At 34.6% G+C, this 12,379-nt stretch overlaps 1 protein-coding gene across 1 annotated transcript; it reads right to left on the reverse strand.

Moving 5' to 3' along the window:
• Window positions 1-283: 283 nt before the first annotated feature.
• Window positions 284-6,024, reverse strand: LOC21397798 (alpha-xylosidase 1). Its single transcript, XM_010105475.2, has 3 exons — window positions 5,708-6,024; window positions 4,919-5,610; window positions 284-2,427 (listed from the first exon to the last, which is right to left on the reverse strand). The coding sequence occupies exons 1-3, from the start codon at window positions 5,932-5,934 to the stop codon at window positions 548-550; spliced, it is 2,799 nt and encodes a 932-aa protein (XP_010103777.1). The 5' UTR covers window positions 5,935-6,024; the 3' UTR covers window positions 284-547.
• Between the last annotated feature and the right edge of the window lie 6,355 nt (window positions 6,025-12,379).

Below are 12,379 nucleotides of genomic sequence, written 5' to 3' on the forward strand. Positions count from 1 at the left end.
TGCAAATTTTGGTCACAAGTAACAAAACACCAAATACCAAAATTTAAATAGTATAGCTAAAATATAACAATATTTTGAAATATTACAAAACAACCAAATTTGATATTTTAAAATATTGACTGTGTAACTATATAGTATAATTCTTCAAAAAAATTATATAGTAAATTACTTAACACAGCTTTAGCATGACACGTCTGTATTTGTGTGTGTGTGTATATATATATATATATATATATGTAAGTATTTTACGCAGAGGAAAGAACAAAAGATGGATTTCTTCAACTGCCATCTTAGGATTGAAACTTTCATTATTTCATATCAAGATACAACTCCAATGGAAAGAGCCTCTAAAAAAGCATTAAGAAAGAAACTAAACCTCACTCTCCTGCCTTGTTTGCATGGACAGGGATGAGCATGTTTTTAGCTCATCTCCTTCTCCGACAAGAACCTTAATTTGATCACAAACACAAAAGGTGAAAAAAGAAAAAAAAAACTTGAATAATCTCAGAGCGAGGGAAGCAAATCAAAGGACCTAGACTAGCTAAACTCAATTTTTGAGTCCCATCTTCCATGAGAGGACAAAGTTCTTTCCAACTGGCAATGACAATCCCCCAACCTGAACCATAACACTCTTGATGTTCCCTCCTCCGTCTTTGTCGTCATCGACATGAACCTGCTCCGACGAAGTCACCTCCACACCCGCAACACTCGTGACTGGCATTCCGCCGATCTCAATTGCGGATGCAGCTCCATTTCCATCCAATCCCAACACTGTCACCTTCTCAACAATCCAAGCATTATCCAAGGCAAACTTGCCTTCCTGAACTTCTGACCAGACTTTCACATTTCCTTCACTCACAGTGGCATAGAAATCAACGTAAGTGGATTTCCCATTTCCAAGTTTCATCTCCGGAAGCTCATCTTCATCAAGGAAAAGGTTTCCTTTCGCTTTTCCCTCGCTTTCCCCTGCCGGGAAAGTTACCACTAAACTAAAAGGAGTCTTCCTTGCTTCCTTGGAAATCAGTCCACCTTGCTGCATTGGAATAATGGTGTTTTGATACAAATGAACGTTCACAACATGTAAAGGCGCATCGAGCGTAACATATTTCCCTCCTTTCGACACAATGATCTGCGTCATATCGAACAAACTATACCAACTACCAGGAGGAAACAGAGCCTTGACCTCTGTTTTCCCCTGCTCAAGAACTGGAGATATCAGTAGACCGCTTCCAAGCAAGAACTGAGTACTCAATCCATAACATTCGGTGTAAGTCGAGAACGAGAAGAAGAGTGGCCTGGCGATGGGGGCGCCGGTAACATGAGCCTCGTAATTTAATGTGTACAGATAAGGAAGGAGCTTGTACCTCATCCCCAAAGCGTTTCTCGCAGACTGAGCAACTGAGTCCCATTGATAAAGCTCTTGTCTTGGCGAGTAGTAATTGGCATGATCTCTCGAGAAGGGGTAGAAAGCACCTAATTCGATCCAACGGTTGCAGAGCTCTTCTGTTGGTCCAGGGTAGAATCCACATATGTCAGCACCAACCATTGGAACTCCGAATATACCGAAGTTAAGCATGGTTGAGATTGAGTACTTCAAGTCCTCCCAAGTTCCCTTGTTGTCACCAGTCCAATGTGCAGAATATTTCCCTGAACCAACATAAGTTGAGCGAGTCAATATAAAGGGTCTTTTTCCTTCAAGCGCAAGAAGTCCCTTGTGGGTTGCAACAGCTTCAGAGAAACCGTAGAGACTATGGGCATCATATTCCAACACTCCATCATAGTGAACCGCACTTGTGGCAATGGTTTTGAATCCAACAGGAGCCTGCAAACCGGAGGCATTGATTTTGTAGGGCGGATCATCCCATCTCGTCTTGGTTATGTTCTTGCAATCCAAGCAGCATATCCATCCAGGGCCCGTACCACTAGGACACTGCTTCCCCTTCGGGATCCTGCACTTCCCGGAGCAGAAATTCGAAGCCTCATTCATGTCAATCCATATGCCATCAATGGGGGCTAGTTCATGGAAGCGGCGGATCTCATCCCCCCACCATGAGACAGTTTTTGGGTTGAGGAAGTCAGGGAAGTGCACAGCGCCAGGCCATACTTGAGCTATGTAAGGTTCACCCTCATACTTGATGAATACGTCATTAGCAATGCCGCGTTGGTAGACGCCATAGCTGCTGTTAATGCTGATTCCTGGATCATTGATGACAATGTACTTCATGCCTATGCTGTGAATTTTTTCTAGGAATGCCAGGAGCTTGGGACGAGGGTAGTTTGTGGGGTTAAGGGTAAAATCCTTTTTGCCATCCGTGTGATCGTCGTCGTTCCAGATCACGTCGAGTGGGATTTGAGCTTTTTTGTAGCTCTCAACGACCTCTTCAACGACTGAGAGATTGTGGTATCCCCATCTACATTGGTGGAATCCTGTAAAGCCAAATGGAAGAGGTAAACTTAAAAGACTATTAATAACAAATTGTTTACATCTTAAAACATTCCCCATATCATATTACAATGCAAGAAACAAGACAACTAATTGTAAGGATCAACAAAGTACACATTCAATCGCTCTTTTAGACTACAGAGAAGTAATGCTTTCCAAATTTTCCACAAAATAGGCAAGTAGGTTTCATGTTAGACTCCTCTTCTCTCTCTCTCTTTTCAGATGATAATTTTGATAGATAAAAGCAACAGTGAAATGAAAAAAAAATTTGTGGGAAAGTTTATCAACTACTTTAAGAAAAATTCCTGCCTTTTCAAACGCCGGTACATTACTAACACCATTTTTTTTTTTTTTTTTTTGCTGGAACTAGTCTACTATTCTTTCATATAATATGATATATTTATGCATGAATAATGCATGTTACAGTCAACACTAAATTTCTTATGTCTTAATGAAAGCTTTTTACCATAGAAAGAAAGTAGACAAAGTACAAGCCTTTGGACCAAGACCAGGACCACAATTCAGATAAGACGCAAATATATATATATATATATACACATCATTAATGGTAGAGCAATCCTATTTGTGCTCATGGGGTTAAATCCCCACTCTCTCCTAAAGGATGGACCCCACTTATGGGGTTCCACATCGATTCCACTCTTTGTGAAAGAGTAGAGATATAACCGCATTGGCCTATGCAACATTTTTTTTAACGGAAATAGTAGAAAATAGGCCAATATAAAAAGCTTAAGAAAGTATATATGCTAACTTTTAGTTATAGAAATTAATAAGCCATAACTTGTTAAGTTATGGTTCATAACCAGATAAATTATGAACAAACTTATCAAGTTATGGTTCATAACCAGATAAGTTATGGACAAAAACCGTGAATTATGGACAATAACTTGTCAAGTTATGGTTCATAACCAAACAAGTTATGGACGAAAACAGTAATTTGGCTTATTAATTTTAATTCATCTCAAGTCTTGGACTATTTCCCTCTTTCACCCTTTTCTTAATTGTATTAGTTTGAGATCTTTTTTTCTTTTGTATCCCTCCACTAGAGCTGCAAGTTTGGGCCAGGCTAAACAGGCCGGCCCGAGGCCTGCCATTGTTCCGACCCAGCCCTAAATTTTTTAGGCTTAGAGCCGGGCCAGACTGGGCCGACCCTTTCTCATCTAGGGCAGGCCAGCCCAAACATCATACTTTCAAATATTTTTTAAAAAATACCTTATAAAATTTTGGGCCGGTTCGGCCCTAAATTTTTTAGACTTAAAGCTGGATTGAGGCCGACCCGGCCCAAATTCCCCTTCAGGCCACCAGGCTTGGCCAAACCTGACAGCCCAAACTTACACCTCTACCTCCACTAACATAAAGATAGTAAAATAATACAGTAAGGAGAAGGTTAGTACTGTAGAGACCCCTACAATTCAGGCTAGTCTCACCATCACATGGTAGTGATCCAAGCAGCGTTGGCCCAGACACATAGATGTTGTACACAATTTCTTTCTCAAATTACCATCAAACGTGGTCCTACTAATAATCAATTATCACAACATTGTCATAAAGCTAATTAACAAAAAAAAAAAAAAATCATTGTCGTAAAGTTTGGACAGGATCGTTTAATTTCCACCTTTATATAGGAAAGATGATAATTTACAAGGAAAGAAAATTGTTGCAAGGACTAACTAAGCAGGAACTGTGCCACTTATGGGACCACATGTTGCTTTAGGAAGATTATGCGAGAAAAGGTCAGATTTTTAGCTAGTAAAGTTGGAACGTAGCAGAAAAAGGCAGCTAATTGTGAAAGCGATAGTAATTAGAGCTTCCAACTTTACTTATGATCTTGTCTTTTGTGTGGACCTAAAACTAGATTATTTTAGTTGTTAATCAAAGAAATCAGCTTTGTAGATCCCGAACAAAAGTTGTTCTACGGAGATATGGTGTGAATAAATTGATGAGAAAGTCCTCTTTATTATTATTAGTTTTTATAAATAAATGGCAATAAAGTAAAACAGATAATGCACCAAACCCACCAACCCAACTTAAAAAAACAAAAAATCATATCCGTTCTCAGAATATGTAGAGTAAATGCCCACATGTCGACACCCATCAACGAGTCCCACAAAAAAAAAATCAAGTCTTTGAACTTCCGACATTTTGGTCTAAATCTACCATTAAACAAATCAAATCCATCATTCCCCTAAAGCATATGCATAATTCATGATCCCAAGTTCTAACTTCTACGGGACCACAAACAAAACCAAATCATCTAAACAAATGAGATTTTAATTAAAATCACGTCAAAACAAAAAACATATATATATATATATATATAATCAACTGAATACAGATTTGACGGGTATTGACGCATAAAAATCAAGATAAACCAAGCCCAGAAGAAGATACAATAATAATATGGAATTTAACAACACATATATGTATATGCATAGCCATGAGAAGTGAGAGACGTACCGAGAGCCCAGTAAGGCATGGGAGCCGGTCTACCGATGAAGGAAGTATACTGATCAACGACACCGAGAGGGGTGGACCCAGCAAAGAAGTAAAAGTCAAAAACACCCCCAATGACCTTATAAGTCAAGGAAGTTCCTCTATAGAACACATCCATGCCATTACTATTGAGCAACAGAACCGCATGGGCATAAGCCTGACCGTTCACATTCCTAAGATCCATATACACTGGGTGGGACCCATACAGATCGGCATTAAGGTTGATGGCGGAGATGTCAGTAGTGTAGAGTGTATAGGGGTCATTGGGATAGAGCTTAATCCCGTGAGGCTGTGTGTTCTCCCCGAGGCCGTATAGGGACGCATCCTTCGGCAGTTTGGTGGAGATCTCGAGGTACTGGTCCTTGAAGACCAGTTCTCCGAAGGGGTCGGACTCGTCGGAGCTGCTGTTGAAGAGCACTTGGCCGTCGGATTTCCTCTTCACCGCGAACCCGAACGGGTCGGCCGTGAAGCTGAAGATCAGCTTGGAGCCGGAGTACTCCGACGCCGCCACCGTCGTGATCGGAATCTTCCGTGCCCGTCCGATCGCCTGCTTCAGCGCCGGCGGACTCTCCCGTGGCAAGAGGTTGTACGGAACCTCCCATCTTTGTTTCTCCGCGTCTGTTATGTGGACTCTTAAACGATCCTCTGTTTCGTGCCTGCAATAACAAAAAGAAATGAAACATATGAACAAGAAAACAGAGAGAAAAAAAAAAGAATTTTTTCTTCTTTTTTTTATTTTTTGTTTTTGCTTACTTGACGAAGAGTTGTAAGTTGGGGATATCGGGGCCGTAGACATTGTTCTTTTGCTTGACTTGGAGGTGGCCAACGAGACCGCCGTCGGGGGTTTCTTCAGCGGCGATGAGGCGGTAGCCTTGGCCGATTTTGGTGGGGGCCGATTTACTGCTCTTGCCCGCGGCGGAGAAAGATAAAAGCAGTGCTAGAATAAGAAGAGAGAGAGATAAATTGGTAGAGGAAAACATGTTTGAGTTTTGTTCTTCACTACTACTCTGAAGAGGAGCTAGTGAAGTGAAGACTGGCTCCGAGGAGTACTGGGGGAGTTGGGAGTTGGATTTTTATAAAACAAAGTAAGGAGGCACATAAATGGTATGATGAGAGATAAAAAGGAGTGAGTGATTGGATACGTGTGGGTGCCTAAGACCGTCCTGTGCACGTGATTATGATGGAAGATGGGGGCCACTGGGCCCTACTGAGAGATGATTTGGTTCCTATTGTGGACCCCAGTTTCTGGTTTTAGCTCCAGTGAGTGGTAATCTTTGACACCTGCTGCGGCTGTGCAAAGGGCGCCATTTCAGAGGATATTTTTTGGCGCGCTGCAACGAGTGGATTACAGTAAAGAATATAAAGGCAAGCTTAGTTTGTTAATTTAAATTTAGACGTAATTTTATAAAAAAAATTTATTATAATAAAACATTACATTAAATTATTTTTAAAAGGTTTTTATTATAAAAAATTTAAAATTTAAATTTAAATCGGTAAAAATAAATGAGATTTAAGGAGATGCGGAAGTAGAATAAACGGCTTGAGTCTAACCGCATTGAATCCGACCTGTTTCTTGTAGATATTGTTTGTGTTGATGGCATGACACAGGACGTGACGAAGTCAAAACCGTGATTCTCGGTGCTTCGAAAACGTTTCAATCCCTTCCTGCACTCACGAATAACTTGCAAGTTATATCCATCTTTGTCCAATAGTCCAATGGCCATAATATTCCTTTGTTAACAATTTTTTTTTTTTAGTTTTTCCGATAAGTCCTCAAAGTTATCGAAAAGTATTTGTTTTAAGTCCATTAAATTTGTATAAAAAATTATTTAATATTTTTAAATTTAATGTGATTTTGATCAAATTTAATAATTAGAAACTTACTTTGTTGATAATGAACTTTACTAGAGAAAATCTCTTTTTTAGCTAAGATTTTCTTAGGGTTTTGAATTTTTTTTTGCTCAAGTTTTGTTAGGGTGCCTTTTGATTTTTCTAGTTTTTTTTAGAAGCTTTTTTAGTTTGACTAAAAAAGATAAATTACCAATAATGTTTTATTTACAGTCATTATATTTATATTAAAAATTATATGTTCTACATATTTATTTAACTGATGTAATTTTGATCATGTCTTACAGTAAAAAATAAGTTCTACCCCTAAGAAGACTTATCATAAAAGCTCTCCCTTTTTTAACATACGTATATATTGAAAGATTTTTCTAACTTGTTGAATCTTGTCTCAATATGAACTAGTTGTGGAAAAAAAAAAAAAAAGTTACTCTTTTTTCTAGTTGATTGTTCTTAAAATCGTGTTCCTCGGCAGCGGGAATCGTTAGGTCCACCAGTTACGGAAAAAATGGGAACTATACGACGATGTTGGGGAACAATGGTGTTTCTTTATTTTCCCTGTATCCTACTGTTGATTGATTTCTCTCTCTGTTATTCGTATTCTTTTGTTATTTTTTCTTAATTTCCAATTTGGCCAGTGAAGTGTGTCGGTGGAAAACTAATGTAATTTTAGGACTAGTTCTTTAGATTTAAAAACAGTAAATGAAAAGATTAAAATTTAATACTCCTATTCATATTTCTATGCGTTTGGTTATAATAATCGGGTACAGTTGGAAGTTTAAAGTACAAAACAAATTTACTCACATATGAGACCTAATTATATTAGCTATCTTACATTTCTTAAATGTAATCTCTAATTTAGAAAGTGATAATAGTTGGTTAAATAAATAAAATAAAATAACCAACAATAATTGTCCGAGATGCGGTAGTCCAATGCTGTAACGCACTAACTCCTGCTTTATTTTTCTTTATTATTATTATTATTTTTTTAAGACTTACTGGTAGTATCACAAGAAGAGCTATTAGATTGGTTTTTATCTTTTTGACCTGATAGCTTGCTTTATTTATTTATTTATTTATTTGAAAATAATAGCTTTCTTTATTTTTCACATGATAATAATAGTAACAACAATAAATTTAAACAAATTTTTACTAAAAGTTTTCTCAATTTTTTTTTCTCTTCAGTACATTAACGATCTTGGACCAACAATGAAATTAATGCGCTTTTTTTTTCCTAAGTAAATTAATGCGTTTTTTTTTCCTAAGTAAATTAATGCTTGGATGAAATAGATAATTTTTTAGGTACTTATACATGTTATAACTCTTTTTTAGTTGAAATATTATTACTTTTACGAGGGTGCTGATGTATGTTGATGGCTTCATAATTTCAAAATTACAATTTATAGGGACTTATTCATCCTATTTAGCATTTCAGTAAAATGCATGTTCGTTTCACTTACTCAAAAGACATTAATGTTTTTTTCGCGGCCTAATTTGAGCCAAATAACGTTCTTAGAATAATAATATTTACGTCAAATACAAGAATCAAATTACAATAAAAAAATGGAAGGTTCACTTTTGAAAAATTAAAAAACGTCCGGGATATTTCGTAATGATACTTAACTTTTATCTCAACTAAAAAAAGATAGTTCTATTGATTTTAAAAAATGTAGAAAATAAACTGACAAACTTAGGAAGCCTTAGCTATAACTTAAAAGCCAAGTATCAAAGCAATGATCTTTTAATAAAGAAACTTTCTATGATGTTTTCTCATTTTTAGTAATATTAGTGTTTCTTATTTATTAATTGTTAAATCTGTATTAAATTTAATCAAAAATTAAATCATATTGAAAAGTAATATAGATTTAATGATTGATAAATAAATAACACCAGTAATTTTTAAAAAGATGAAATACAAGAGAAATTCTCTTTAATAAAAGACCGGAAAATAAAATGAATGAGTAAAGTTCTAGTCAATTGATATGATGCTTTCATTACACGGTAAAACTTAAAATTTTGAGAAACTATGCTCACAATTAGTGAAAACCTTAAGCATGATAGATAGATTAATTGGTGAAGCCATCAATATATATATATATATATATATATATATATCAAACACCGAGCTACTGAAAACACAGAAATGAGATGGTCCAGTTAAAACAATGATATGCTTCGAGTAATGAACAAGAAAATTATTGAATTTCAGTGTGCAGACAAATGCGATAAAACTTCATCAATTGAGAAAAACGAAAACGTGATTCTGCCTTGACTCTATGTGGCTGTGTGGACCTTAGTATTTAACTCTACAATACTTGCCAAAATTTTCTCTCTTCGTGGGACAATTTTCCCTTGCTTGGTTTACAAATCGATGTTATCTATCTGGGGTGTTTTTCTTGGAAACTCTCGTGAATATATTTTGTATTTTAGATTTATTCAAAAAAGTATTTATTTATTTCAATTTATATTCTAAATTAGTCAATTCTTAATTTTAACACCTACAATGATAAAAAAAGATACCAAAAAAATAAAGAGAGAATTTTAAAAATTAATAAAAAAATACCAAGAAACTTTTCTTAGTGAAGGATTATGTTCTTAAAACCTTTTCGTTTCCTTTTCATTTCTTTTTCCTATTTAAGAGCACTTTCATCACTGTTTTAGTCAAACTTGAGAATTGAGTACCTATCCAAGGCATGAATTTGACAATTAATGAAGTCTCAAATAGATAATATACTTTTTGAATTATTAACCTAAAATATAAGGTATATTTATACAAATTTCCCTTTTTCTTTTGCATGTTTGGCTAAACCAGGGAAATATCATGTGACAACAGATTATTGTCTGCCAATTGAACCAAACATAAAACAACCAGACGTTCCTCAGGGACAAGACAGTTATGTTCATATATATGTACTACCGTATCATGTGATATTAGATTGGAAAGTTCTGATGGTAAATAAGTAAAGAAATGAAAAGGATAAAACAGAACAATTGCATCAAATCTTCTCAAAAAGAAAAAATAAAGAACAATTGCATCAAATATTTTTGCGCTCTTTGGTTTTCTTTGTTTTTATAAGCTCCTGTTTTAATCTAAACCGATTTTTAAGTGTAGCAAAGAAACATATATTTGAACCTGAACAATTTACTGATAATAAAAGCCATTTTGGAACTACCAAAAATAAAAGCCATTTTGGATTTTCTTTTTCTACTTCTTTTTAAGAAACCAACTACTAGCTATAACATTAGTTTTATATTTTGAGATGCGCAGCGAGCAAGTTGTCGCATTTTCTGGATGGCCTAGATACTAGTTTTATTATTAAAGAATTGAGATTCTATCTAAATTGAATAAAAATGTCATGATACGAACCTATCAATCATGACACAAATCTGTCAAAGTTTTGTTAGGTGCGTTTGGAATTCGTTCTAAAATGATTTTGTGTTTTGTATGAAAAGAGAAATAAAAATGTTTTCAATTTTAGATATAAATTATTTTTAAAAATGCGTTTGATAGTTTTATCAATAAATTATTTTTAGTATAAAAAAACCCATTAATGTCTCTCTCTCTGCTCGAGAGAGGAGAAAACGAAAACAAAAAATAAAAAACGACTAAAAGTCATTTTTAAGTTCTCTCCCATTTTACATTAAACCAAACAATATTTTTTATTTTTAATTGTGTCAAAAGTCATTTTAAAATCGTTTTTATTTTTTCTTTATCGAAAAACGTAAAAAACAAAAAAATAAGAACAATTCTAAACATGCAAGTTATTTTTTTTTCTTCTCTCTTTCTGGTTTATATATCTGAACTAGAAGAAATAATGAGTTTTTTTTTTTCCATAAACAGAAGTTTGGGAATGGATCAACAATATTAAAATACTCATCTAGACCTTATATACGCTTTAGACGTCGATAGAAATTGTTGTGGAATGGCATAGGGACCGACCCTATCTCTCGACAAGATGTGTCATCTCAGTCTTATGGAATGATAAATACACTAACGGTCAATATACATGAGAACGTATACACATTAATGGCATGTTTACTTATCCATAATCGGAGTGAACATGAATCAGAGTTAGAATAAGCTGTTTACTTAGGTTCTATGAATCGGAGTCGGAATCTGTTCCAATCTCATTCATGGGTTTACTTACGTCTAGAATCGAAATAAACTGTTATAAATTTACTTACCTACCCTTTTAGTAGATAAAATTGTGTGTTGAACTTAAAAAAAAAAAAAATTGTATATTATGCTAACTATCTTAATATTAGGATAACTAATTAGTAATTAGATTTTTTTTAATCACACTAAATCAAACATCTAAATTAGAATAACTAATTAGTAATTAGATTTTGTTAATTACTCTCTTATTTTGTGCTAAAAGTTGAGACATGGTTACTCTACATTATCAGCATATAAAATTAGATTTAGCATTACATTGCATATTATAGAAAACAAAAATCAATTTAGGATATAGATTGAAAAATGAAAAGCAATAGGCATAACACAAGAATCAAATTATAAGCATGAAAAAAAAAGCTATCTTAATTTCATTTAATTATTTGCATTGATATAAATTCGTCCATGGCACTAGTAAAAAAGAAAGAAAAGAAAAAAAATATCAGAGGAAGTGAGCAATGAGATACGCGAGGCGTGAAAGTAAATTAGGACATTTTTCAATTTTTTACTTTTTACTTTTTTATTTACAAATTTGTTAGTAGAATTAAGGGTAAAATCGTAATTAATATTTACTATTAAGATTGGGAGTGCCAATCCGGTGGGGGGTGGAGGGAGTGCCAATCACATTCCTCTACCACAAATTGGTGTGGGACCCATACATTTCTACTCTCATTCTAAGATAAAATAGGTAAGTAAACATGGAGTTAATTCCGATTCTCATTCCCCAATAAGTAAACATGTCATAAATGTAATAATTTTTACTATTAGGCCATGACATTTAGTAAAATGAAAAGGTTGATTGCGATTGAAAATGTACATATTTACTTATTGTTTAGTTCGTTGATTTGAGTTTTTAATTCGAGTTGAGATGTGATTTTATGTGAGAGCTTTTTACTGTGGTAAAAAAGTTAGATGTGACTGTTTCTGAGAATTTTTTACTGTAGGAAAACTCGAATCGGTGAAATGAACTGGACCTTAAACTTTAGTTATGAAGCAGTCAAAAGTTTTTTTTTTCTCTCTCTCACTTCATTGAAACTTGAATACTGTTCCACATTAATCAAATTAATACAACGAGCCTCTATTTGCATAGAAAAACCAACAACTGTGACGGGTTTTTCTAGGGAGATGATAGGGAGACGATACTACTCGCAACCATAAATAATAATTGTAAAGTAACAAAATATTCTCTCTGTTTTTGTTTTCAAGGGAATTAACAAAATATTCTTAAATGTTTATTCAATTCAATGCGCACAGCTTCAGAGAGTGAGCAGAAGATTTTCTAGGATTCCCAAACATGGGTTAAAAGTTTCACCGTAAAGCTAAAGAAAATACGAATTTGGATGCTAGCAAGCCACAGCGAGAATCGAGCTCAATATATACTAGTGATATCAATAATAATTAATCAG

This window comes from Morus notabilis, unplaced genomic scaffold (assembly GCF_000414095.1).
Source record: "Morus notabilis unplaced genomic scaffold, ASM41409v2 Scaffold6, whole genome shotgun sequence".
NCBI classification, from domain to species: Eukaryota; Viridiplantae; Streptophyta; class Magnoliopsida; order Rosales; family Moraceae; genus Morus; species Morus notabilis.

Excerpts from the sequence above, each read along its gene's own strand:
- LOC21397798 (XM_010105475.2), bottom strand. The coding sequence starts at position 5,934 with ATGTTTTCCTCTACCAATTTATCTCTCTCTCTTCTTATTCTAGCACTG. Across the intron at positions 5,611-5,707 it reads AACTTACAACTCTTCGTCAA|GCACGAAACAGAGGATCGTT; the intron begins GTAAGCAAAAAC and ends TTGTTATTGCAG. Across the intron at positions 2,428-4,918 it reads CATGCCTTACTGGGCTCTCG|GATTCCACCAATGTAGATGG; the intron begins GTACGTCTCTCA and ends TTGGCTTTACAG.